The sequence below is a fragment of the Rhea americana genome, unplaced genomic scaffold (assembly GCF_003343005.1).
Source record: "Rhea americana isolate MKP2758 unplaced genomic scaffold, rheAme1 scaffold_13, whole genome shotgun sequence".
Classification (NCBI taxonomy): Eukaryota; Metazoa; Chordata; class Aves; order Rheiformes; family Rheidae; genus Rhea; species Rhea americana.
This window is the reverse complement of record NW_028185372.1, coordinates 2,923,081-2,950,682: the sequence shown is the minus strand read 5'-3', so window position 1 is coordinate 2,950,682 and position 27,602 is coordinate 2,923,081. Positions and strand designations below refer to the sequence as shown.

The 27,602-nt window shown below is 41.1% G+C and overlaps 1 protein-coding gene across 3 annotated transcripts in view; it reads left to right on the top strand.

Annotated features, from left to right (window-relative positions):
• LIFR (LIF receptor subunit alpha) overlaps positions 1–27,602 on the top strand; it is a 46,345-nt gene that overhangs the window by 533 nt on the left and 18,210 nt on the right. Inside the window, exons 2-12 of one of the 3 annotated variants that reach the window (XM_085326346.1) lie at positions 7,308–7,429; positions 7,651–7,730; positions 12,278–12,432; positions 13,106–13,226; positions 15,220–15,371; positions 17,580–17,743; positions 19,025–19,199; positions 19,540–19,809; positions 21,895–22,024; positions 23,906–24,069; positions 25,386–25,531. In XM_085326346.1, coding sequence (XP_085182472.1) covers positions 12,351–12,432; positions 13,106–13,226; positions 15,220–15,371; positions 17,580–17,743; positions 19,025–19,199; positions 19,540–19,809; positions 21,895–22,024; positions 23,906–24,069; positions 25,386–25,531 — 1,404 coding nt within the window. In that variant the 5' untranslated portion in view covers positions 7,308–7,429; positions 7,651–7,730; positions 12,278–12,350. The remainder of the gene's footprint in view (positions 1–7,307; positions 7,430–7,650; positions 7,731–12,277; positions 12,433–13,105; positions 13,227–15,219; positions 15,372–17,579; positions 17,744–19,024; positions 19,200–19,539; positions 19,810–21,894; positions 22,025–23,905; positions 24,070–25,385; positions 25,532–27,602) is intronic. The other 2 variants (XM_085326347.1, XM_085326345.1) reach the window with 2 other exon arrangements.

Sequence of the window (27,602 nt, the reverse complement as noted above, 5' to 3'; positions counted from 1 at the left end):
TTTCTCATTTAAAAAAAGCCTCTCTTGAGATACTTGTCACGTACATTCCTGGTACGTATATGGAGCTCTAATCTTTTCTCATTTAAAAAAAGCCTCTCTTGAGATACTTGTCACGTACATTCCTGGTACGTATATGGAGCTCTAATCTTTTTAATCTCCTCTGCTGCAGCRCACAAAGACTTTCCATATATAATGTTCTAAAGTTAAATATTTATGCCCTGAGGCACACACGTGCTCATTTAAATATATTGTGCAAATGTAATCCTTATTAATCCTTATAGAGATCCAGTGTATAGCTCTTCAGTATGCAAGACTGCAGAACTGGGAAAGGCAGAGTACTCTCCAAAGGCATTTGAGGTGGTGTTTTTAAGTGGTAAGTGGGTTCTAAGAACTTGATTTCTGTTGAGTTTGGTACAAGACCTTGTAGAAGAGCATTTGGCAACAGAAAAAGAAATTGTGAGATACTGGCATTTAATACCATCAAACTTACACCAGAGGTTTTGCAGATTTCAAATCTCTGGATTTAGAAAATAAGAACATGCTTGGCCTTGTGAGTCATACATTGTATATTTGATGGGACCTGATGAAGTGCATAAAGAACAAACATATTCCTGAGGAAAAACAGACTGAAACAGAAACTAAAAATAAAGTAGAACGTGTCTTTCTTGTAATTGTATCAATTAACTTCATCCTCTGTGTGGAGGTAGGTTTCCCCTCGCCCCTCCATCTCCCGCGCATGTCCTGCCACCTCGCTTTGCAGCCACCAGAGAGACCATTGAAAATTGTCGCACGTCTCTCGTTCCCACAGTCAGACTTGCTCAGCAGTTTGGAAACAATAGCCGCTTCATTGCTGAGCCGTGAAACAAAAAAGTTAAGCGTACCAGCAACAACGCATGAAAAATGTGATGAACAGCCTGCCACCGGAAAAGATGTTTCTATGCCAATGTGTAGGTATTGAGGATTTATTGCAGACAGAAGCTAATCAGTAAGAAATCCGTCTTCTTTTGTACATCGTCTGCCAGCTCAGTACTGAGAGAAGTAACGCTGAGATTTACTAATAATAGCAGGAAGGAAGAGCCCTGTTAAATAAAAATAGCAAAGTTGGAATGGTTTCTGTGTGTAAAATTCAAGGATGTTTGCTTTCCCCCTGCACACACCCCTGTTTTTCTACCCATCCTTCAGAAGGTGGGGAAAAAGGCGTCTCTGATAGAAGAATCTTGCTTTCAAAGGAGGATTGAGGGAAAAGAGGCAGGTCCTGGTTACAGATGACAAAATGATTGTCACATGAAAATGATGCCAAGACGTGAGATGAAGGGCAGTAGCAGCTTTGAAAATTTCTTTTTTGTTTCTTATTCTAAGTCTGAATCAGGTCAGGAGAAACTTGTGGAACTGACTCACTATGCCCTATTAGTAGCAGTCTCAATTTTCTATGAGCTGCTTTCAGTTCTAAATGAGATGCAGCATCATTAGCCGTACAGACACTGCTGTCTCAGCACTTGCTAGTGTGTTATTTACAGGCATTCAATTGACTGGGTTTGCTAAGTTCTAAACCCGTGGTGAAAAACATTGTTTTATTTTACAGCAATGAAATGATACATCTCAGTCTTCTTACCTGTTATTTTAAAATGCCCAGATCTTTGTTGCTTCCTTCCTTTTGTTGAGCTTTATCTTAATGGTTCGGMGTTTGCTCAGAGGTCTGATCCCCTTCAGGGTCCTCTGTAGCAGAGACCCTTTATGAAAAACTGAAGAGCTACTAATTTATTTGTGTCACGCAAAATCAAGAAACTTTCTAAGTTAAATAATTCTAGTCAACAGACAAGATGTAGTCTTCTTGTTCGGGGTATTCAAAACAAAGTTTAGRAATTTCTTTGCATCTTCTTCGCTCTGTGGACCGAGAGCTCTCAGTTTATGCTGCATAAAATTTGAGGTCATCTTGCAAAAATGGAAAACAAAACTTGAGCTTTTATGCATCCTTTCAGTTTTGAAACAAGATTATGCCTAACCTGAATAGTCAGCCTGAATTGTTTGACATGAAAAAATAGGTGTGAATTTAATTGTAAAACAACTGCATCTTGAGCCTTTGGCATTATAGTCAGTGACTTTATTTAGAGCAATAAAGTTAAGGACATGCTGTATGTTGGTAGAAAACTAGGAATGTCGTATAGGACTGATTAAACCTAGATTACTGAGGGCATCTGTGCTCAGGGGATGCCAAAATCTATTAGAGGGGCAGAAAGGAGAACTTGAATGGATCTGCGTATTTTAATGYGCTTTGCAGCCGCGCGAGCTGATTTGCGAGTGGCCCGCGAGTCCCTTGCGGGGCCTGGGGATGCGGGGCCTGGGGACCCGTGCAGGAGGACGGGGGGACAAGGGGGTCGCTGGAGCTGCCGGCAGCCGGGTCTGGTCTGCGCGCGTGCCTGCCGGGCCCCGCGGCTGCCCGCAGGCTGCGGTTAGCGAGAGGGAAGGAGTGAGCGGGCCGGCGTGCGAGAGCCGACGGGCACGGAGTCCCAGCAGCCGTGGCCGCGCGCACGGGTGCGGGAGTTGGCGTTTATCCTTCGCAGCGCGGCGGTGGTCTCTCTTKGGTCTGCAAAAGTCAGTTGAGAAAGAGACTGGCTCCGGTTGTACAAGTCAATATCTGTATTTCTGAGTGCTTAAGATAAATCCCTGCACTTTGCCGCCTTAGGAGGAGGAAATGCCTGTAGAGGCTGAGAATGAGAGGCTGAGGAAGAACAAGATCTAACTGAGAGAGCATGTGTGAAGGAGGACCAGTTCTCAGATCTGTGCTGGCTGCTGCGTAACCCTGCACGGGCAGGCTTGTTCTGATAACGCCGTAACGCGTTGTGGACTTTCTGGTGAGGTTGGAGGAGGAACGGCAGCACCTAAATGCCAGCCTGGGAGTGGAGGGGAGAGGAAGGCATCAGTCATCGGAGCAGAAGGGTGGCTTAGACGTGGTAACACGTTGCAGTATGTCTTCAAGTGACATGTCTGGTACTTATTAAGGGTGGAAATACAGCAGGGCACGAGAGCTTTTAAAATTGCAAGAAAGATAAATACAATGGGAATTTATCAGAAAATATAGATCTGTAGTTTCAGGAATCACTCATTCCCTCGATTACTAAAAAATCAATGTATTTCTCGTAAATGACCCTCATTTCTTGAAGACTTCTTAAACATTCACACTAAAAGGATATTGCATAACTGTTGCTCGTTATTCTCAATATATTATTTAATGTGAAAGCCACAGTTCAGCATTTGATCTATTTATATGCTGTTCATGCCCACAAAGCCAAACTTTCTTTGGATTTGGTTCATTGTACCTTAAAAATAATTCGAATACCACTGGTTTCATTGTAAACAAAGAATAATTCCAACCTCGGGTCATTGTCGGTTGTTTAAAAAAAACACTTGGAATTGCTTCAATAGTTACCCGTGTTCTCTTATAAAACTAAATAGGCTTTTCCTGTGATGGAAAGAAGATTAAAGGTCATATAGTTCAAAATAAATTTTTACACATTACCCGATAAAGGAAAATGAAATCTTTCATTAATAAGGCCAACGCCTTTAATGTTTATCAGTTCATAATGACATATGAACTGAAGGGAGGCTGCAGGGACAGGATTATATAGATACATGACTTGCCCAAAGAAGAGCGCTTTTTTCTTGCAGCCCTCCTTGCAAAGTTTGAGCGAGGGTAATCTGAGCTTTGAACCTCACATTGGGTAAAGCACAACTGACAGTGCGGGCAAATAAAATTTCCTCTGAAGATACACTATCCTTGGAACTGCACAGACTCCTAGCATTACCAAAGAGATGAAATATGTTTTGGAATTTGGGGTTTGTGTTTTCTTTCAGCTACATATCAGTAAAGTACAGTAGTGTACCAGAGAAAAGGAAAACCTTATCTGTATAATTTTATTTGACTCTAGATTTATGAACTGCAAAAAAGTTAGCACTGAAAAGGTGCAGTGGATGGCCATAGCATTCATGATAAGGCGCATTTTTGTAAACGTGAAGTAATCTGACTTGTGTGCCTTTGGTCAGTGTGCCTGTTCTGTWCTGTGCTGTGAAGTGCAAGAATTCAAGGAAGTGTGACCATGAGGTCACCAAATTCAAGTGTATCAGGAAATGTGTGTAGCTATATCAGATTTACGCAAATACATCAGCTGAATCCTTCACCTTGTTGTAGTATTAATTTGGCTGTTGTACTAAATATCAAAAAAAAAAAAAAATCTGAATGGGTTAAAATAATAGTATGTAAATGACTCCTAGCAATTTCCTTCTACTGCACAGCACAGTAGCCCTGAAGATAAAAATTTCTCATTTGGCCCATAGTGTCCCTTAACCTTCTTCAACCCTTTGCTTTGTTCTTTGTTCAGATGATTAAGTGTTTTCCATCTGTTCCTTTATGGGAGAAGAATCTGTGCTTGTTAATTAGAGCCGACTTCCTAAGGAAGTCAGGCATATCTGATAATGCTTCATCTGTCCTCTTACCCCTGCAATAACCCTTGAACACATTGCCCAGGTTCAGTTCGCTCGGGACAAGGAGCTGAGGTCTCAAAATATGATGTTTTTACAATCTTTATGGAAATCTACAGCTGGGTGGAGAGACCCACTGAGGATAACRGCTGCGGAGTGAAGCTGGCCCATAYGAGACTGCGATCCAGGGTTCTCTATCAAGCGTGCCCACTCTGATGTCTAATAAGACTTTGGGGGTAAGCGCCAATCTGCATTCACATTTGGCTAATATATAACAGCAATAAAGYACAAACAGGCTGTCAGCTGTCCCCAAACATATTTCATCTATTTTTGGTMGTATTAGGCTTGTGTTTCTCAGAAGAGTTTGTTTTCTATTGTTACCATCTGGAGGGCAGTGCTATGTGCTGGGTAGTGATGGATGKGCTCGTGTTTGCCCACATGCTTGGTGGCTGATCGGTGTGGACAGACTTCCAAACTCAAAGAGTTAGGTAACCATTTATCTTTTGAAAGTGTCTTTTTTTACTTCTGMAAATCTCACTGTGGGAACATCAAATGCAATGGCTAGTTTGGGGATCGCTCCTGCGTGATATATTCTGGGCAAGGCGTGGCAAGGGAAATGATYCCAGTAAGCCTATCACTTCCCAATTTGGAGCGCACATTTATTGAAAACAGGAAAATTTCAGCGAAAACAAAAGAAACTGTGCAAAATATATTCCAAAAAAGACATCTACAGTGACTCTTCTCTGCCCTTTCGTACACTGGTCTGCCTGACTGGCTTGCCTCTTCAGCATCACTTTACTTTTTTCTCTCCAGGTCTGGCAGAGCTACTTCTCTGAAGCCTCTCTWTAAGCCACTTTGTTTGTTTAGATTTCTTTTTTCTTCTTCTTTTTGTTAAAAGCATGAATAACCTGAATGAGCCCTACACTGTATTTTCCAAATCCTTTTCAATATTGTAGCCATTTTCTRTGATTAAACTATTTGACTAATGCTTCTTCTGAATATTTGCATTTCCTTTTAAAGGCAAACCTTATGCTTCCCACTTTATGTATGTGTACRTGCATTGCACTGTCCACCCTGTACTAAATGCTTTCCTAAAATTGCCCATGAATTATGGTACCTAGGTGCACAGACTAGTAGTGACTTCAAAAATTTCTTTTGCAAATGACTTCAAACCTTTCTCTCCCATGTCCGGTGTATGTTCTGCAGGCAGCACCCTCCCCAGGTCAGTACCCCTGTTTCAATGAGTTTTGTGCCTCTTCTTGCCAGGTGAGGCTGCTTTCTCATGCTAATTGCTGCCTGGAGGCGGGGGCCAGCTTTCACAGTCTGCAGCTTGTATTTCCGTAGTGTTTAAGAGCCCCGGGGTCTGCGAGAGCTGCTCCTTTTGGGGCTCATCTCTGTTCGCGTTGGTAAAATCTGCTGCCGAAGTGCTTGGCTTTGGAGATGGGGTTCGTGACCAGGAGCTTTCCAAAGGGACGTGCGGAGGCGTCGTCCTTCGGCTGAGGTTGCGTGTTGCGCCCTGCGATCTCGCTTCACCTTGCAGAGCAGAAGCAGCCCGAGGCTGCCGCAAGGTAGCGGTGCCTTCCTGGCTTCTGCGGGGCGATGCTGCTGTGCGGCAGCAGTGAGGAGGGAGTTTTTCTACTCGTGTTTCGCAGAAAAAAAAGCGGTTTGCCTCAAAGGGCTGAAAATCTGCCCCTGTGTGTATTTGTTGTGTGATACCGTGACCCTCCCTCTCTGCTTCCTTCCCCCCCTGTGTGCATCAGAGGGTGCACCGGGGCAGGKAGGCAGCCTGGATTGTGCTGTCAGCTTTCTGCAAGAGGAATAGCTGGTTTTTAAATTGATTCCTCAGATTTGGAGAAAGCCAGATTCCCAAATGGGATTCAGCTTCCATTTATAAATCATTTGAGTGACTCATGTCCTGCTTATCTTTTATAACATGGATCACTGCCATGTTACAAAACGGAGAGGGAAAGCCTGCGTTTAGATTACTGAAGACTGATCCTTGTCTCAAGTTGGGGAATTTTTTTAAGGAGGTGGAAGAATGTACTTTATTGAAAAACAGCCAAAAACCTCGAATAAGTCTTACTAATTCTACTTTCATTTTTCTCTTACTCAGTTAGCTTTAGAGTCAAAGACAGGCTGTGGGGTCAGCAAAGCAGTTTTGAAGAAAGCCAGTTCATCTTCTGTTTCTGTATTCATTGCCTTTACTGTCAGCTGTATTGGCAATTTGCTTTGTTTCCCAGAAATGTGTACTTCTGGCATGGGCTTTCGGTTAGGGGAATTTTTTGGAAGCTTTCTATTGGCAATAATAAGATGTGTAATGTGATATATGCATTTTTGTCTGAGTTTAGGAGTGTTTGCTCTGACTTTCAAGGTTAAACTAATATCTTTGTCTTCAAAAGAAGGCCGAGGCTAAGTAAAATGAGCATTCTCCAACCAATAAGTAGAATAATTTTTCTTTGAATAATAAGCTCCTAATTTTGGCACAGACTTGGCACCTGTGTTTCTGGCTGGCTTCACTTGGGATGATGACTGTTCAATACCTCTGAAAATCCAGGCTGGCATCAGTCTGCACAGTTCTTGGTGCTGTGCTGCATGGTCCTTTTCCTTGAGGTCTTCTCATGTTCCATTAGGTGGTAAATTAGTCTGATGATAACCTTTAGCTGCAGGGGAAAAACAAGTAAACTGTAGCTTGAGAAATTTTACGGAAGGACAAATTTCTTCTATTTTTAATACCTATGCTTTTAGTGGTTTCATGGTCTCATCCAGTATCCTCCACTTACAGCTTCTCAGAACTTTTTGTATAAGTTGAACTTTTAAACTTTTCTTTTTAGATATCTGCTTGTGGAACACAAAGTAGGCGTGAAAATTGTGGCTGCTGATCTTCAATTCATAGGCTTTTAAAACCAGGTCTGGAGGGCTGCAGTTGGCAGAAGAGACTGCCAGCAGAAAGCAGGTCAGAAAAACTTTTTCATTTTTTTATCTCTCTTGTTTGTTTTCAAAGTGGTTTCCAGGCACGATGAAGTACATTCAGAGCCCAGAATACTCAAAACTAGATTTTTATTTTTTTTAATTACTTAACAGAGCTTTGGAAAACTTTTACACTTGGAGAGTTAAGCTGTGACAACTGCCTAAGAAAATAATTTTTATGTATTTATTTTTTTTTTCTTTAAACAGAATCAAGCATTTGGTCAGCTGTGCTCTGCAAAAGATAYGAAGGAATCAGGCCAAGAAATACACAATACAAAACATAGTCGGTAGGAGAGGTTCTCGTTATCTTCTGTTTTGACTGTGAGAGGTTAAGTCTGAAGAGGTCGGGAGAGGCTCAGCATGTCGCCGTCACACCGCTAGCGCTGGGCCCGTTTTCTCAGCCTCTCGCAGACTCTTCAGGCTTCTCTGCAGCTGGCAAGGTTTGAAGGAGAGTTGCCCACAGATGTTTTCCTGGGAACATGTTATTCATGTGGGAATACTTTTCCTCTCTTGTCTATCTGATCCACCACTAGGTGCCCTGTATGCATCAAAACATCTTTAAAAGTCGTTTTAAAAAGAGTGATTTAAAAGTCCACAACTTGAATTGAGCCGTTAGAGGCTGTTTCCCGTGTGTGTGTGTGTGTGTGTGTGTGCACGCACTTTTTCTGGTTTTGTTTTAAATAGGGGTCACCTTCCTTTGGCTGCAGTGATTAAGGATATGAATCTAATTGTTCTTAAGCTAATTTATTGCCGTGAAAAGCAATTGAGAGTGACTTCTCCCTAACCAGAGGGAGAAGGGTCAGTTCCTCTGCACACCATAAAGCCCTGAGCAGAATTCAAACGTCTTCACTTAATGTAGCTTTCAACAAAGTTRTTATGAAAACCTATTTTTAGCAGCTGCTCTTAAATGTGGACATGTATGTACTGAAGCTTGACATACCTTTGCTGTAGGTATGTTATTAATTTGCGTGCAAATACTTGTTGAATACACATCTGCCCTTGCTCCTTAGCATAGATTTATGGGAAGTTTTTTCCTTGTTTTAAAATTTCAAAAGTGAAAGGCTTTTTGAGGCGAGTTCTTTAAGATGAATTTCCTGTACAACTGCGCTCGCACGAACTCGGGAGGTTTGCAGACCCAGCTGAGGGCTGTGCACTTGAGGCCCATTTGATCGGTTTGGAGTCTGAAATATCTAATTAGATAGCTATGTGGCCACTTTACACAGAAGTATCTGCAGCTGGATCACAAGCTGAAATTGAGTCAACAAAGTCTGTGTGTTGAGAGAAAAGCAAGTATGGCATGGGATGTGTAAACATACACTGTGCATAGGTTTACTTTAGAAAAGGTCTCTCGTGCTGCTTTGTTCAAGGCTTCAYGGGGAGAAATATGTCAAAGATAAGGACACCAGATTTGGTCCTCAGAGGAGCGGTGCAGGAATGATCAGAAATTGATAACTAGGTCTGGGAAACAGTGGGGGAAAATATGGGGTTTTTAAAGGGGGAACTAGTAGAGACATGGTGTCACTCGTTTTCTGTATAAAAGGCTGCTACAAGGCAGAAGATGATAAACTCTACTTTGTCTGCTGGAGGTAGGACAAAGCTCCTTAAAATGGAGCAAGGGATAGCTGTGAGCACACTGGGAGCAGCAATAATAGCACTGGTGAAGTGGCACGAATAGATTGCTGTGGGAGATGAGATTGTTATGGGGTGTCCTGTCAGTGAGTTTTTAAGAATAGATTGGACAAGCTTTTGTTAGAAATGGTTTAGTTGCAGTTGCTCTTTCTGGCAGAGAGATTGGGTTGACCTCTCGAGACCTTCATTCTCTCTCTCTCTCTTTCTTTTCTTTTTTTTTTTTTTTTTTTTTTTTTTTTAATAAAACCTTGCAACCTTAAGACCTTTATACTTAGCAGCAACGGCTCCTATTGCATTCCTGCAAGCCTTGGTCAAAACTTTGCCTTCTTCTACAACATTCCTGAGCTCTCTTGTCCTAAAATATATCCCTAACCCCTGTGTTGTCTTGTGCCATTTTAAGAGTATGTCTGCCTAGAGGATAAGATTTTCTTCTTACATCCCTCCAGAGTAAGGAAACCCCCTGCATTTTGTTTGGGTTAGTCTTAAGATGATGGAAGGCAGATTTCATCCATAGAAAGTAAATGTCCTATTTTAAACTTACTTCAATTATTTCGTAACTTTATGATTAAAATAGGGCTATAAATTGGAATCTTTCTTCCTGACTAATGGCATTAATTATAGGACATGAGTCTTTGAATTGCCAACTTTTCAATAAGCTATAAAATGTGTATGAGAAGATAAGAGCCAAGGAGCCTACGCGTCTTGTGAAAGCTTGTGGTTTCCATCGTGCTCCACATGTGAGTACATAGGTTCCCTTTGGTGACTACCTGGCTCTGAAACGGAAGCTAAAACTGTGGCAATGACTTAGGAGAATTCAATTTGACTCTATTTTCTTGTAATTCACTGTTACCATTTTACTCTTAAAACTTCCACAGTAGGGGGACTAGTTGGTAWAGTAAGTATTGTTTATGCAGAAGTTTTTCTTGGACACAGACAGAGACACACACACTTACTCACTCACTCATTCACATTTGTCAGATCTTCATGAGAAACTTGGTCCTTTGCATGGTCAAGCAGATCTTGCACAACTCGGTACAGATATATATTTAGAAAGTGACAGATTTGAGATTTAATTAATTTCACAGTGTACAGATTCCTTTGCTTTAAGTGCTATCAGTGCTTGACCCTTCTTTTATTATTTCCTTGGCTTCTGTTAACTGTCAACTAACTTTGATGTGAAACTTAAGGTTCTGGTTATAGGCTTTTCTGCAAACCAGACATGGGCTTTTAAGTACTGAAGTACTTTGAAGAACTGAAGTAATCACAAACAGTTATAATTTGCATATATCTATCAAGCGGAAATCGGTCATTTTGCTCATGTAACTCCCAAGTATATGTGAGAGGGCTTCACATCATTCTTGATGAAGTTAGAGGCTTGTCAGCAAAGGTTAAACCTGGATCTGATTTCAAAGATCTTCATTAGTAACATGAACAAATACGATACGAAGTTCCTGAGACATGCACGGTGTCTTTTGGTCTGGAGAGTATTACGTTTTAAATGCTGGCAGGTTCTTGACCCGTCCGGAATGTCAACTTGTTAACCTTGACAGTTGGTCTTTAACAAAGTTACAGGACATGGATATTATAGCTTGGAATATATAAAAAGGTTTTGAGGTATCGTGGGGTAGTATGACTTAAATTTATTACTATGCTTTTTGATGAATTTTTCAGCTGGCTTAAAAACATGATGAAGATAAAATAATTATTAAGGCTATTTACTCTGTTTTGATTTGTTTTGTTAAGTGTCTCTTTCTTTCCTCTAGTTGTAACACTGACGTTTACTTTAGCATCTCTCTCAGTTCCCRTATTAAAGGGCTTTTCCCTCAGTCTTGACAGCATAAAAAAAGAGAGAAGCAGTTCCTTTGTAAACAGCTCTGGATTATTCAAGTAGTGCTGATACATCTGTCCTAGCACAGTGACAACAAATTGGTGAGAGACGGAAGAGTATCTGAGGCATTCCCAGCACTGTGATCAGGAAGGCATTTTAAAAGCTAAGAAAATAAGGCAAAGTCGAAAATAAGGCACAAATAAGTGCCAAAGTAGGGATGAGGGAGCATCCTCCTAGTGATGCAGAAGACTTTCTTCAAGGAAGGTATCCTTAAAATTAAGGAGGCTTTTAGACAAAGTCTCTTTTTTTTTTCCTGACAATGATATATGTGTAGCTTTGGAGGAGACTTCTAAAACTCAAAGTTTCTTTCAGCCTGCTTCTTTTAAAAGAAGTCTCCAGCGGGAAGGCTGCTGACCTTGCCTTAGAAAACTGCTCTGTGGGAGAGGCTGGCTCTGCTGTGTTCTTATGTGAAAAAGGCTCTGCTGCTGCTGTTTGTCACTGTACTAGAACCCCTTGCTGCATGAAGGTTATGGTCATTGCAGGAGGGTACAACCTTTCAGGTAGTTGGGGAGCACCAGGGATTGGCTGAGCCTTYGGGTGAGCCTTCTCCTTGACAGCAAAGCCTGATGTTGGCTGATGTGTGGGTGGAACTGTATGTGTTCCTCAGATCCTGCTGCATGGTGGAACTTCACTCAGAAAACATGCAATCCACTAATCTTCAAAGAACACTTTAACCTCTTCTGTAACTAATATTTTGGACGATTTTTACCTTAAGGTCTATATTTACAGCTACGAAAATCCAGAGTTAGAGAAATGACTGTCAGTTTTTGACCTTTTTTCCTTCAGAAATTATGATTTAACTCTGGATTGAATGTCTTGGGTGACCAGGTCTAGCTCTGCAGTTTCTCAGGCTTCTCATAGTTTTGAGAAACAAAAATATGCAGAGTGAGGAGAGGGGAAAGAAAAGCAGGCAGTCTCTCCTGTCCCCTTAAACCTTAGTCCAAAGCAAGGGACACTTGCATTCATGGTACCTAGGACACTTTGTGAACGTTACCTTTCATCTAAGTTGGAGGGACCTGTTCTAGAAGACTACCTTGCCGTGTTTACTCTGTTATAGCCTCAAATAGCCCTGAAGGAGGTCTGTGTACAGTTGAATTTTACATGTGTGTGATTCTTGAGGTTATCTTTGAAATGCCTCACTGAAAAAGTATGCATCAAGGAGTGGTTGGGACAGTGAACAAGTTTGCTTGCCAAAGAAATAGAGAAGTTACTGGGCCTGAGGAAAGTATTAAAGAAGAAGAAGGAGATGGAACAAAAAATGGTATTTGTGAAGGACCAGCTCTGGGATTTCAAAGGTTATTTTTGTTTTTATTTTAGAATTGACCAGCCTGTTGGAAGATGATGTTTATTCCTGCTTGAAGCTGCCATTCTGAAAACAAACAGTAAAATAATGTGGACGAATTCAAGCCTTCGCTGTGTTTTAGCACTAGCTATTTTATGTTTAACAAGCTTAATATGTAGTCAAGAAATAGGTGAGTGTATTTTGGTATAATACACTAATTGATTTCTTTTTGTAGCCTGTATAYCTATACCAATAAGTTATATTGCATTCCTAATACTTATACATCCAAAAATTGTCACCTCTGTGGTCCCACACCATCCTAGGGATAGTGGTACCGCTAGGCTGATCTCTGCTTTCCAGCATCCGGGAACATCTTGTAAATCAAAGCAAAATTGAGTGTTAAATTCTCCGAAGCATAACTCTRGTCACCTGCATCCTCTGTTGGTGTGAATGTCTACTTTGAGATGTTCTTGCTGTATGTGCCGGCTGCCTGCAACAGTTCCACGTGTTATCATTAATTGCCCTTGGTGTGGTGAAGGAGAGCAAAAAGCTCATTAAGTTTGTCATCAAGGCTTGCAGTTTTACCATTGGCCCACAGCCTGCTTATTAAGGAAGGCCTGGAATGGATATTGTGGAAAGAAATAGCTGCCTGTGATTACATACATTAATATAAATCCATTTTGGGGGTACTTCTGGCAGTCTCTACCTTCCTCTAATCAAGCACACAAATCATACACCAGCTTTTAAGCTTGTGGCCAAAAATACATGCAGTGAAAAAGGAAAAAGAATGGCTATTGGTATGAGCAATAACTTTTGTGTTAGMGTTGATCAATTTTGACTATATAGTTCATATCTCATGTCAGGTTCTCCAGGGGAACCACAGAATTTGAAATGTATCACGCACAATTTACGCAAAATGATCTGTACTTGGAATGTCTCTTCCAAAGGAAGATATGGACAAACTGATTTTTGTTATGCCACCAGGTAAGTCTGTGTGTATCTAACTGAAAAATGCAAAACTGTGATGAAAGTCTAGCTATTCCTCAGTCTTTGCCCATGGAATATGTGATGCTGTTGTTTCCCAGCGTCTCCCGGTCAGTTATCCTTGGGTGGTGCTCTCTTCAGGCRCTGTTAACTCAGGCAATTGCAGGTCTTCTGGCAAAGCATTGTTTCATGCTAACAGTTCTCCTGCCAAAATCTGCTGCTTACTCTCTTCAAAGGGCTGGAAGAAGCTCTCATTTCTACAGAGTTCTCTGTGTATCTGCCTAGCCCTTGCTCAAAGTTTTCACAAGGGACATCTTCATACCAGGTTCATTCCAAAAGGAAATGATAGTTGGAAGAAGCAAATCCTGGTGGTGTGGGCCAAAGCGGTAGAATACATGACATAAGTGTCAAGATTCACATGTGGAAAAACATAAAAAATCTCTTGATGATTGTCTTATAACCTTTATAAATTTTAAGCTGTCTGGAGATCATTGTGTCAGAGGAAACATGGAAGTGAGTCCACATTTAGACTAGCCCTTCCAAAATACGAGAGCTGAAAGTTTTCAAGAAACACTTAAAAAGCTTAAAACTTCAGTATGTTTTTCACTAATGAGAACTACATGTGCAATCTGCATGCTGTGGATYTGCCAAGTACTTGTTATGTGCTAGGGAATTTTTGCATCTTGATCCTGCCCCCAGGCCAGATATTTGTACTGTCTTCCTGTAAATCCTCAGGCAACTCAAACTTGTCCTTGGGGTCCCAGGGCTTGGCTGCACTTTTTCCRCCTACATGCTTGATTTTGTGTTTAGTTATTCCTTCTGTGTTGACAGCTATCACTTCCATACAAAACATATGTGCATGTGACAGTRTAGGCAGAGTTTTGGAGTGCAGAGTTTGTGAGGTTCTGCCCTCTAAACAAGAATAACCTGGTAACTGTTGCTATTCCTCTTTAGCAAAGCAGGACAGGCTTGGGTCCCAGAAATACAGAGACTGAGGACTTGGCTTAGCTCAGGATATCCCTTAGGGAAATAGAGTTTGAGTTTCAGTTGCCCAGACATTCTCTAATAGCATCTCTGTAACAGAGGAGAAGCAGCCTCTCTGAGCATTTGAGTTTCACTGGCTTTTACTAGTGCAGCCTTTTGCATGAATCTTAAGTTCAGCCCAAGCTCTTGACTTCAGCAGATAGGAGTTCCAGGGTCATGTTCCGGTTCTTAAGTGAGTAATAGTCCCTCCGCAGGAAGTCTGGCATTGTTCTCTTTCCTTTCCTTCCTCCCATCATTCCCCCAAGAGGAAGATTTGGATTTTTCCACAGCGTTTTCCTTTCTAGTTACATATCAATGATTATGAGCAGAGGAACTTGACCTATCCATTATTGTTTCTGTATGGATCTACAGCCTCTAGACAAAGACCTGATCACATTGCCCTGAGCACTGTGTGAATGGTTCTCTCTCCTGTGCTCCTACTCTCTTCCTACTAGCTGAGCAGCAGAAGGAAACTAAAATTTATTTTGTTTTATTTATTCTGCAATGGGGAGACAGATGTGAGAACACACTGGTTGCATGCATGTTCCATAACTCTGAAAAGAAAAGGAGGGAGATGAAGTCAGGAAACGTGACAGAGGGTGTTGTTGGGTTTTGCTTTGTTGGTTTTTGCTTATTTTTGATATTCTGATTCATGGTAAATGTCAGGCTCAGAAATGTGTCTTTTGCTTAAAAAGTCGTGTGTTTTCATTTGGAGGTATTCTGTTATCAACTTTGTAGCTGCATTATGCAACTAGTGCAGAGTCTACCACTATGATAAAAGTGACTTGAAAGAAGAGGGAATGCTTGTTAATTCGGTGTTAACCAAAGCCCATGCAACTGTAATCTTTCTCGGGCTTGACACAGAGCTCTCTTTGTTACGTTACGGAGAATTTGTGTTATACTAGTGTCCTGGGATTGTCTTATCTTCGTATTAGCTGGAATACCCGATTAATCCTCCCTCTCTTTTCAGTGACCTCCCCCCTCCAGTGTGTATTAAAACTAGGCAGAAAAGAGTAGAGATTCCAGTCTCGGAGAGCTCCATCACTGTGACAATAACCACAAACAACATTTATGGAGCTGCTTTTGCCACCAAAATCTTTGCAGTTCACAAGAAGGACATCTGTAAGTATTGGGTTTTATATGTATGCATAAGGCCTTTATCCTGTCACTGATAAAATGTGCTCCAGAAGTGTACATGCTTGCAGTTTTCGTTGGCAGTGTTCCTGAATGTGAAATGTTGATGTGCAGAATCCCTATACATCTAACAGGAGGTTATTTTTCTCCCCCTTCAGAGAAAAGGAAACCTCTCTAACCCATAAATCATAGTACAAAAACTGAGGGCAAAATGTAAGAAAACAAAACTCAACACAGTTGCATGCACCTAATTATTCTTTGCCATTGTTTTTCTTATTGAAAATTAAGAAGAGTTTGCAAACAAGTTACTAATCTGAAGTACAGCATACTACATGGGGTGTAAAGTGCTCATATGAGGTTTGGGAGAGGTGGAATGAAATTCACAGTGGCAGTACTTCCTTTTCAAATGCTGAACTACTAGAGAGTGAAGTAACTTACTCCTCCTCCTCCTTAACATTTTAAGGGCAGTTATATCACGTGTCATGGCTAATGGGGCTTTATTATCTTAGTGTACACCCAGCTCACACCTTTTGTTCAAACATTTATGAAATTGAGCAAATACTTACGCTAGGCAGCTCTTTATACTGCAGCCATAGATAAATTAGACAGATTTTTTTTCCCACTTTCTTCCTCCCAAAGGTGGAGGAAAGCAGGGGAGCATCTCTAGGATGAGGTAGCTCTAGTCCACACTGTAACTCTTCCTACCACATTAACAGCTCTATGCCTTGATTTGGCTGTAAGGAAATTTGAGTTTTGTCTTCTGTGTTCAGAAGAAGGTCCCCTTATACATCGGTCAGTATGTCTGCCCACATGCTCAGTGCCCTTAGTTAAATCAACAGCACGCTCTTCCACAATCTCCATCTTTATAGTTGTTTTGTTACTATAACAATCTTCTCTTCTCCCTGCTTTCTACAAACTTAATCTGCTTCAGCAGCTTTAGCTGTTGGCATTATGCTGTGGAGTCCCGATTGCCCTTTCCCTGTCTGTCACATTTAGCATCGTTGGCTGTTTCTGAGCATCTCCTGCAGAAGCAGAACTTAAAACAAAACTTGGACTAGTCAATAGCTTGTTTTTTCTTCAGTTTCAGCTTCTCTAGTTCTCAGTTTGTGGTGGCAACTCTACTAATCATGCAAGTTCAGCTGTATGCTMAAGATGACATTGGCACCATCTGCCACATTTACTCATAATAGTCTTTGTTTTCAGCTTGCCTGTTTTTTCAAAATCCAAACTCTCCTATTTTCAGTTGCTGCTGTGTTCTTCTCAACTGAGAGCAGGTCACAAACTTTTAACAAAACACAGCTAAAAAGTGTGTGGAGTTCATACTTGGTGTCTTGCTGACTCCATGCAGGATGAGCCTGTCAGGTTATCCCAGGTAGCATACTGACTGTGCTCAGCACTTTGAAGGCTCTCAGAACTTCCCCTTGGCTAGTACCCAAGCAGGATAAATCACACACTGAAAAAAACGTGATTTATCCTGCGGCAACCCAAATCAACTTGAACTGCCATAATCTTTGCAGGGTTCTCAGCCTCTTGCTTCRCTAACGCCCACTCATAGAAGAGACACTTCTGTTTAGATAGTATTCCTGTACTGTCCCCATCATTATATCATGCCTTTCATGTTTCTGGTAGCTTAAAATCATGTTGCTGATCTTCCTCTTCAGAGCCTCATGTGAGCTTCTTCCACCATGTGCTTTTGCTCTTTCCTCCATATTCTTGCTTTTGCTGTGGCTCATCCTTCCTCCTTTGCTCTTYCCTGCTGGTCTCCAAAACCCCTTTCTTCCCTTGGCAGCTTTTACTTTCTCCTCCCTAATTGTATTCCTGTGTGCACTTAAACTGTGGTCTCATTTCTTTTATCTCTGTGGCACTGGGTGAAGGTTGTGAAAGGTATTACGATGTCGTCTTTGCAATGCAGTATGAAGTGTCATATTCGTAATCAGTTATTCACACATCTGCATGCTGAAATGTTAGAAGAAAATGCTACCTGGTGACTCATCAGCACCTGTGCTTTTCTGGGAACCTTCCTGTTCAAGTAGTAACACAGCCCATCTTGTTCTAATTGCAGAGGTTGACTTACATGTTTGTATGGCTACCAGCCAGGTCAGAGCAGAGAGATGTGGCTGTGAAACACCTGTAGGGCCGGTGTTGCTGATTAAGGACTTGAATATGGGCTTTTTTTTCCCCCTGCTCTTTTTCTAGCATTTGTTCCGCTCACTCCACACATTCTCAGTTTAACTCCTGACTTTTCAACCTCCACGTTAAATCTGAAGTGGAGTGATAATGGATCAGTTTTCCCATATGGATTGGATGCTTTTTGGCAGATTGAGATACTCCGTAAAGAAACAATGGAAAAAGTAGCACAAGTAAGTCCTTTTCTTTCTTTATAAAAAGTATTTACGTGATTTTTTTTTTCCCGCAACACCCTAGTATTTTGAGAGGTCGTTTAAAGAAAGCTTGGAAGGATGCCAGTTGTTGAGCTTTGCAGATTCTGAGTGTAGTCATGATGCTAGCAGGTAACTTCTGTTAAATTTTGAAGTTATTATGGGAGGATAGTGGATGTTGTACTGTCAGTACTTGTTCACAGCCCCAGCATTTTTTTTTTGGCTATTACAGTTCTTTTATTTAGAACTTGCTTATGAATTTGGCAGATATAWTATACCATTAATTCTGCCTCATTTATCCAAGAGTCTGTCTAGACTTGATGGATTCTGAGCATTCAGCTTGCTTTTTTGTCTTTGCTTTCTGCTGTCTTTTTTGAAGAATATCCTTCATGGTGTGCCTCAGTGCTGATGTTTTAAAAATTCTGTGTGAAAGTCTGTCATTGCTATTATTCATGCAGCATCTCATACATAGAAGTGGTAATGTGTGAACTATCACACATTAATATGCTTCTGAATATTACTTATAGTTTTTTCTTATGAAGTGAATCTTTATTTCTGTCCCTGATTATGGCACTGAGTAATCAAMTTTTATTATCTTTTTGAAATAAATAGAAGTGTTAGTTCAAGTTACTGCAGATTTGTTCTTTAGAATAACTTACTGTTTTTTCACCAGTAAACCACTGGATTTCTTAACCTTACATTGTATGAAAGAATCTATTTTCCTATAGATTATATTTTTGGCAGGACATTAGACCATATATCACTGATATCCTGAGGGGCACCATGCAAGGTCATAAATTAAACCAGTATTTGGAGACTGGCAACCTCAGTTTCCCCAAACCAATCTGTGACTATTTTGTAAGTTTTGGGAATGGAGAAAAGATAAAATGTGTGACCTAGGAATAAAATTTAAAAGAGCTTCATTTTGAAAAAGTTGGAGCATATCCTTACCTGGGAGACACTGGGTCTGAGGTTCAATATATAATTTTTGAAATGTTTGGCCTGCTGCCTGCTCTCCCTCAAGTATCTGCCCTCAGGTATTTCTGGCTGATAGCCTACCTGACTGGTAGGCTGTTTTGCATCWTAGGCTCTTGTCCAAGTGAATTCACAAAGCAGCTGAAAGTGTTAGATGGGACAATCTKCCCATCTTTGGGGATTTTATGAATTAACACATTTTATTTGCRCATCTGTTGACACTTGCAAGATTGTGTATCTCTGTTAACTGTTTATAAACTATCTCTTTGTTTGGGGAAAACTTTGTAGGTAACTTACCATTCAAAACTGATGCATGAAAACACCATTCTGTCTTGGAACTGGACATCGGACATGCCTTTGGAGTGTACATCACACTATGTGAAGATTCGCTGTTACGTTAATGTCACGGACTTTGTTGGCCACAAGGACTGGAGTGACTGGAGCCTGGTAGAAAAGGTTCCTGGTATGTCTGTTCCCTTACCACCATATAGGCTTTGACTGCCTTATGAAGAGCAGCATGAAGTAGGAGGAGGAGTGGTAGGCAGTGGKGGCCTGTTGCTTTCAGGGTGTTCTGATTAGAAAAATAAGAATAACGTGCAATCACAGATTAATGAAAGCTAGTAAACATAGATTTGTATGCACTGAAGCACTCCTGAGTCGTGTTTTAGCTGATTGGCACCATGTTTATTATACAGATGCAATTATAAAAGCAAACACCATGTTTATTACATAGATTGAAATTATAAAAGCAAACTGTTCATGGGCTTCTTCTTGTTTGTTTTCTGCTCTTCCTTCTTTGCTAGGAAAAGATACCGAGCTGAGTGGGAGTGGGGTTTTTCCTCAGGACACTGTCGTGGCTGTAGGTTCAGATGTGACGATTTGTTGTGTCCATAAAGAAGGTCAACAGGTACAGCAGATGACTTATGGATCTGAAGAATACCCACTGATACGTCTGAGCAGTCGGAGCAGTGCAATCAGGGTGCTAAATGCCAGTGCTTCAGAGAGCAGTGGGACAAATGTAATATGTACACTGTCCAAAGATGAGATGGATGGAACTGTCTTGTTTGTAGGATGTAAGTATGATTACACTTACTAACCTTAGGAAAATCAAAATGGTTTTGAGACTCTTGGACTTCTGCTAGGAAACAGATGCTGTTCTGGCTTTTTTTTCTTAGCCTTTGATTTCTGAGGATGAACAAGGATTTTAGCGGTGTTCCTTCACGTTTAACTGACTTCACTCTGCAAGCTCTGCTGAGGTTGGAAGGACAGGGAGGTACCTGTGAAAGTAGCTGTGAGATTCTCTTAGAACCTRGCATAGTGCTACTCCCCTTGATCTCTCTTCCTAAGGCATTGCTTTTTGTTCCAAAACACTTATTAGTTTATTGCATTTGGATATTTGTCCTTGGTTTCCATTAATTTGTGTTTATATCCATTCCAGTTTGGTCCTTGAAAAGGCAAGAGTAAGAGCAAGAATTATGGGGGAAAACATTCATTTACCAGTCAGTCAAGTAAAGACAATAAAACAGTTAGATTTGCAGCAGCAGCAGATCCTCATCCAAGGCAGTAGCACTCTGGGAGCTCATTACTGCAAAGGAGCCCAGCTGACAATTCATCTTTCCTGGAAAATCTTCTGAGCATTCTTTTAATACTTTCTTTAAAATGTTTAAGATACTAAATCACTGTGTATATTTCTGTATAACCTTGCAAGCCTCAGAAATGTCTTCCAGATATAGTTACTTTCAACAGTTTGTTTTAAGATGTGTCTAGTTCTTCTTTCCCATAACTGGTCACAGCAGAGTTTTGTGCATTTCCCCCAGCAGTAGTTGAGAGAATTGCCTTATTCCAATAGCTGCCCATTGGAATAGCTGTTTCACATTGCAGACACCCACCTTTGAACTTAGGGTCCTTGGGGGGGGTCAGGGAAAAAAGAAGAGAGACTACACTTATTTTGAAATTGTTTCTAATTCCAGCCTGTACCTCCTATCACTGACTTTGCATATCAAATGTGTGATAGCAAATGCAAAAAGGAACCTYGCTTTTTTTGGATTCTCAGTGAGCTGCCATTTTTACATTGTGTACTTTTCTGGAGAACTTTTATATGTAAACAAATGAATAAAAGTAGTAACAATCGTGTGGAGGACAGTGAAGCATACACAGGGTTTCCCATACAGCAATTTCTGAGGATTTGGGATATAGTAGAGTCTCTTTGCTGCCAGTATTTTCTCTTGTGGCACCTAGTTAGTGGGAAGGGAGAGGTCTTGTCAGAATGCTTTTTTTGCTGAAACATTCAATTCCTCTGTCTTCTGTTCCCCAAATGTGTATACATACCACCTTAGGTAGCCTAGATCTGGCAAAATAAACGTTCCTCTTTTTGGCTGATTGCTCATAATTTGAACTAAGCTAGCTACTGTTGCCTCTTGTGTTTGTGCCCTTTCTCTACTGCAGGTACTTGATATTATTATGCCACTTTTTGAGGGACAGTGTATGAGTCTTGAAAGAAGGGCTGTGTACAGCCTCATATCATCATGGCTACCCTRTCCCTGCTGGGAGCACTGTCCATCTTCTCCAGGAAGGCAAATAACAGTGCTGTAGTCTGGGATTCAAGGATAAGCCTTAAAAGAAAAGGGAAGATGGGTGTTTATGAAGCAACAGCAAAGAGAATGAGCTCTCATTCTTGCCTCAACTTTCAAATACAGGGTGGAATTGATACTAAAGGGAACTTCTCCTTGACGTGACTTGCTTAGAGAATTCAAAGCACCGGGCTGGCACATGGCAAATGTGACGCACGGCTGACAGCACTCCTAAATTGCTCAGCGGCTAAACTGACGCTCAGAATTTTGGAAGTGTCTTGGCACAATTTTACTAAAATGCTTCCAGCTCAGTGCCTGSAGCTTGTGAACATATTTTCATGTGATTTACCAGATTATCCACCCACTTAGAAGCCTAGAGTCAAGTGTTAGTCAGTTGGGGCTGATAATAATTATTCATGGGTTTAATTTGAAGCATATTATTTATATGGTTGAAGAGTAACTTTTAGCATGTGCTTGTGAGGCATGCAATCTAGACCCAGCAGAAAAACTCTTAAGTGCTAATGGTGATGCTTTCAGGAAGCTAGCAGCCTGACTGTTGCACTGTTCTGGCTTCCTTTTATACTACAGATGCGCCTGATACTCCCCAAAACCTCAGCTGTGAAACATCCAACTTTCTGACAGTAAAATGTACCTGGAAACCAGGCAGACCCAGCGGACTATATGGAAAACGAAGAACAATGTACAGTTTATTAGACAGGTAAAACAATTCAGCATTGAAAAGAGTAAAAAGATAGAACTTGAATATATCCCGTGCTGCTTCTGATCACTGCTCCATGCCTGCCTCTCATTTAAATGAGATAGTCTCAATTTTTAGAACCTAAAATGCTTTTCGAAAGTTTATGAAAGATGGGATTAAAGTCCAAAAATACTCAAGAACTCCGGTCTAGTTTTGCAATATTTGCAATGAAGGTTAAAGATGATTTTTTTTTTCTCAAAGACTTAGGCTGTTATGCACTCACAACAAAATAAACGGCTTAGTGCATCAGATTTTTGCCGACAGATGGATAAGACCAATGTGAGGTTACAAGGAGGTGGTGGGAGTCATTAAGTAACTTCTTTTTGTATGCAACGTCTGTCAGATAATCTGTCAGACGTTCACTGAGGAACAGTTGAGACAGACAGTGGAGCATTTTCCAAATGCTATTAGTGAGCAGGGGGAAAAATAGCAGTAAGCCTACTTCTACTCCCCACCACCCTAGCATCAAGAACTATGTAGTTCAGAACAAGCGAAGTATGTGTTGTCTGGAAAATATTGAAAGGGACAGATAACACTGGCACTGTCTGCAGAATGAAATGAAAGCTAGTGTCGCACTGGATTATATTATGTGCTAGGCCATGTATAGCCCTAAAWGTGAAGAATCATCATTTTGGAATTGCACTTGTAGATGGTATTCTTTCGTGGTTGTGATTAGAATTTGATGAGGAGTGGACAAAATTCCCATGGTGAGGAAGCTTCCCGATAATGCCAAAGGAACAATCAGGGAAGAGAGCCAGGAGGCCTGAGTCACACAAACCGAGGGAAAATGGAATTTAATGGTGGCTTTTAAAGCAAGTCAGAGCGAATGAGGATGGAGCTATGGTCATGGACACTATTGCTAAAAGTCATTTGTTAGGGTGCAAAGAGGTGGGGGAAACAGAGCAGGTATTCAAAGGAAAGGCGCTCCAGTCACTGTCTGCCCATTTTCAGATCATACATGTGAGGATATCACTCAGTTGTTTTGCTGATCCCATAACTGTGAGGAGATGGATGTGATGCATCAGGATGAATATTCTCATCCTGTTTTTTCAGGCCATGCTGATTTTTTCAAATGGAGAGTGTGAGGTGGAGAGAGTTCAAAGCTCAGCTAGAATACAGCAAGAATGCCCAAAGGAAGATATTAAATCTTTGCTACTGAATGAAAGGTTTATGCAGATTGTAATTAAAGCAATTTACGTAGACATATGCACACATGTGCACATATGAACACACACACACACATATATATACACATATAGTATATATACATGTGTGTACCTTTGATACACGTGTATGCCTTTGAAGACTTTGATCTTGGCTGTTTCCAGACCACCTTTCCTGCTTTTGATTTGGAAATAGCTAGAAGTAGGTAGAATAGGTAGAAGTATCCCAGGTGACAAACTGTAGTTTAGAGCTGACAGGGCTGATGGAAAGATGTTATGTATGACCCATCCGCTTAGGTCAGAAAGCAGTAAATGATATACTTTACATGCAAATGTATGCTGATCTGAACAAAGATACTTCTTTAAATCAGTCTTAGTTGTGACTTGTGAGGTGGTTTTACAGGACCTACCTGTTTTCCAGGCTTTTGAGAAGTGAGAGGATGGAAATATTATGCTAGTGGAAGAGGAGAGTTTCACGTGAGAACAGGGCAAGTCATGACTGATGCCACTTTAACCTGCGTTATGGTGTTAGATATGCCTCTGCAATCAAATCATTGTGTAAGCCGTGTGTCAGTGAACCCATCATTCTTTACTGTGTTTTCAGTGTGGATTGCTGATTGTTGCTAGAAATTGTCTTGTTCAAGAATTAAGTTGTTGTTCCTCCCACTTCACTTCATAGAATATCTGGTAAAAATGTTTCATGTGATGTAAATGACATGAACGGAGAGCGTGTCTGTGGCTTCCCTGTGAAGGCTGATCAAAAAACCTACAATTTCACATTAGGCGTCTTCAATCCTGTCGGGCAAACAGAGTCCTCAATTTCAGTTGATTTGATTCAGAGAGGTAAGACTTAAGAATTACAAAGATGCACTTACTGGGAGCTAACCAGTTGTTTAAGTTCARAAGATCTGTAACATGCTATGCTTACTATTATTTTGTTCTGTTGTCACCGATGTCTTGCACTGTTCCGTAATTTGAACTTAAAAGAAAGCTTAGGACATGACCTGTGGCAAAAAATAGGTGTGCGTGGAGATGCCATGTCTCCACAGCCGTGCTACCAGATTGGATACAGTGCTGTGGGGATAATGCTACTGCGATCTAATGATTAGCCAAGGGCTGTTTACACATTACTTCATGTTCCAGTAAGCATCAATCATTAAAATTTAGGTGTAACTTTATGAACTGTGAGTGACCCCATATTTCAGTGGCTGCTTATAGGGCAAGATCTTACAAGTTTACTTTTGTAGGATTTGGAGCCTAAAAAGGTGGTACTAAAAGGGAATAGCAGTACTGTTGCAGCCATGATCCTCTCCTGCCATGGTCTGTTGAAGGAAGTAATATCCTTATTAGACTCCCATGTATGAGGAAAGGGAGATGACGACCTCCTTTCTAGTACGTATTCCCTTCTTCCCCTGCCCTGTTGTCAGCCTCCACAGACAAACACAGCCATGGATTCAGGGGTTCTTAATGGTTTCAGTATTCAGTCATTCTCTGAAAAATTAGGTTTTTCTTCAAGGAATTGCCTTTTTTTTTTTTTTTTTGTCCATTTCCTAATTACAACTGAGATTAGAACTATCAGAGTCAATTGACAAGTCCTGTAGAAGCATCATTTGTTTCTGTTAACTATAAACTGAGCTTTTTTACACCCAGTAGGTACGACTGCTGTTTCCTATTAGATTCCTTTGTTCCCCTCGCTGTACAGTTAATTCCCAATATAGAGCACACCTTTCCTTAAAGGTAACTGGGCCAATTCTAGCAGTTGAGTTTTCTCTAATAGCTACAATTAGTATTAAAATACTGCGTAAAGAGAGTTTTGGGGAGGAAGAGGTTATTCAGGAGTTCTGCCCTTCTGAGTCTGCAGACTGTATGTCCTAAGTTAAAGAGTTCATGGTGAATAAGATTGGATTAGTTTCATGTATCACTGTGGTCCTCTGAAATTGCCCATGTTCCAGGTAATTGCACCTTAAAAAAAAAAAAAATCGGTGAAATGTTTTTGTGAGTTGCCAACTTCTTGCAGGTGACTTCATAGTACCAGCTGTCCTAGTCACTAAACAGATAACTTATTTGTCTTTCTGATTCTCTTGGTTCTTTTAAAATCYGATTTTTCAGAGCTAAACTTTTTTTCTTAGAACTGAGGTGTTTTTTCTTTAATTTTTAAGTTCATCCAGAAACTCCAGAAAAATTAACTGTTTTGGGGAACAGTCCTACAAGTGTCCATCTGCGTTGGTATATAAATGGCAGCTTTACTGATGTCCGGCTTCTCTGTCAAATTGAAATTAGCAGCGGTCACTCTGAGCAGAAGCTGGTAAGTATTGCTTTTAGAGGAGTTTGGTTTGCTCAAATGTTGATCTTYTTCACTGAACTAATAACACTTGACATTCTTTTCATAGCTTCATTCTGATCATCTTACTAAATGATTAATGCGGTAATGACTAATTAGTAGTCTGACATCTGACAGTAGATGACTAAAGTCCATTTACTAGACTCAAGAAGAGTTATAACCTATTGTTGCCTGCTTTGTTTTGTTTGGTTAGTTTTAAACAAATCGGAGAGAAGTCAATTTAGCAGCCACGTTATTTGGTGCATGGAGAAGGTGCATAGTGTTTTATACTGCCCCTTTACGAAATGGTTCTTGTGCTTTGTCCTTCATGATACAAGCTGTACCAACACGCGCTAGTTCCCAAGGTGTGCTGCTGCTCTGCAGACTTCCACAGTGGTAGTTTCTCATTGCCTTTTGCAATCTGTGGTTCGTTTTCCCCCTCTGCCCCGGAGAACGTTGCAGCTGCTCGCTGTCAGCGGTTAACATGCACGTGGCTGTAATGTCGAGTTGCTAAACCTGCTTGCATGTCAATGCTGACAGGATAGGGAAGGATTCTCCYGTTAGGCATATGAGTAGGCAGTCCCGATGAAGACTTCTGCATCTGGAGAGAAGATGGTATTTCTGGGTAGAGCTCAGATTTCCAGCATGCAGGCTTAGAGCTGCCTTGCTGTGTCACTGACCGGAGCTGCGTGTTGACGCTGCAGACCGTCAAAGGAGCAGAGGGTACTGATTCAGGCACCAGCATCAGATGCYGAGCGTAGGTGCTGGGAATATATCTTCTTCTTCCTTATTGCCTAACTTAGCATGTGGGTGATCTGTTTGTTGGGGAAGACCGATGGCAAAACTGCTTGTTCAGTTGGCCCAAGGTCTGTACTCCGGCTCTGTGTTTGCACATTCAGATGATACATCTCTGACTAGCTCAGCTAGGCTCACGCTGAAGTACCTGGTCTCAGGGCACAGAACATAGCCTGAATTTGMAATCTGAATACATTGACCTCAGAGGCTGCTTTGTAGGATGCTTGTTTCTCAGTTGGATTTTAGCAACCGAGCTGTTACTCACYTAGAGTTAGTTGCCTGCCAGGGAAAGCCTTGAATGTCCGTCCAGCCACAGAAGTGATGCGGCTGAGACTGAACCTGATCATTAGATGCACTATCCCTAAGATAACAGGGCAGGAGTTAAGGCATGCTCTGTACAGAGGGGGTTTTAAAATACTATCGGAGCGCTTACAGTGTGTGAGCTCTTACATTTTCTCTGTAATCAAATGTGYTAAACAGTACCCAGAGATTAGGCACTGCAAAGAAAATCATGGCTATCTTGGGAATTAACAGGAGAAGGAACTGGCTTTGAGATGTGAATAACGGCTCTGGCAGATGAGCTGTGTTGGGTTTTGGTGTGGTAGTTTGAGAGAGCAGCAGCAGCAGTTTGTGTGCTCCCAGCAGTTACTCGTGGAGCGGTTGTGGCCCCTGGAGCAATCAGCAGTGAGAGCAAACGTCGATGCGTCGCCTGCCCCTGGCTCAGTTAGCTTAAATTGCCAGCAAGGTGGATTGCACAGCTCTGTCTAGCCTGGGTCGCACGGGACGAAGCTTGGGGCACATACTTGCTCGTGAACGCTGCTACTGGTTCGGTAGTCTGGGGCTATGGGAGATGGTGAGGTCTTGGGCTGCCACCGCGATTCACCTCACTCGCCTCTACCAGAGCCCTCCATTACAGATGCTTTTGAAACACARCACACAACTTTATAAAAGCTTTTGTAATACTATGTTGTCTCTCGTTGTTTAATAATAATAATAAAAAAAAACTCTGAGTCTTCTGTAATGAAAAAAGTAGTGATGCAGTTGTTATGGGGTTTTAGATGGCATTTTGGGGACATTTTCAGAAGCTTTTCCATCCATGTGAGAGACTGTTGACTCTTTGATATTTTTAAGGTTGTTATTTAACTTCAGAAATTACAATTAGTTGCAGCTGAAAWTTTTTTGGAGTCCAGTTTTTGGCAGCTGTGATGCACGTGTGTTATAATTAGATGCAATAAAATATATTCCCAGGCTTAGAGTTTCT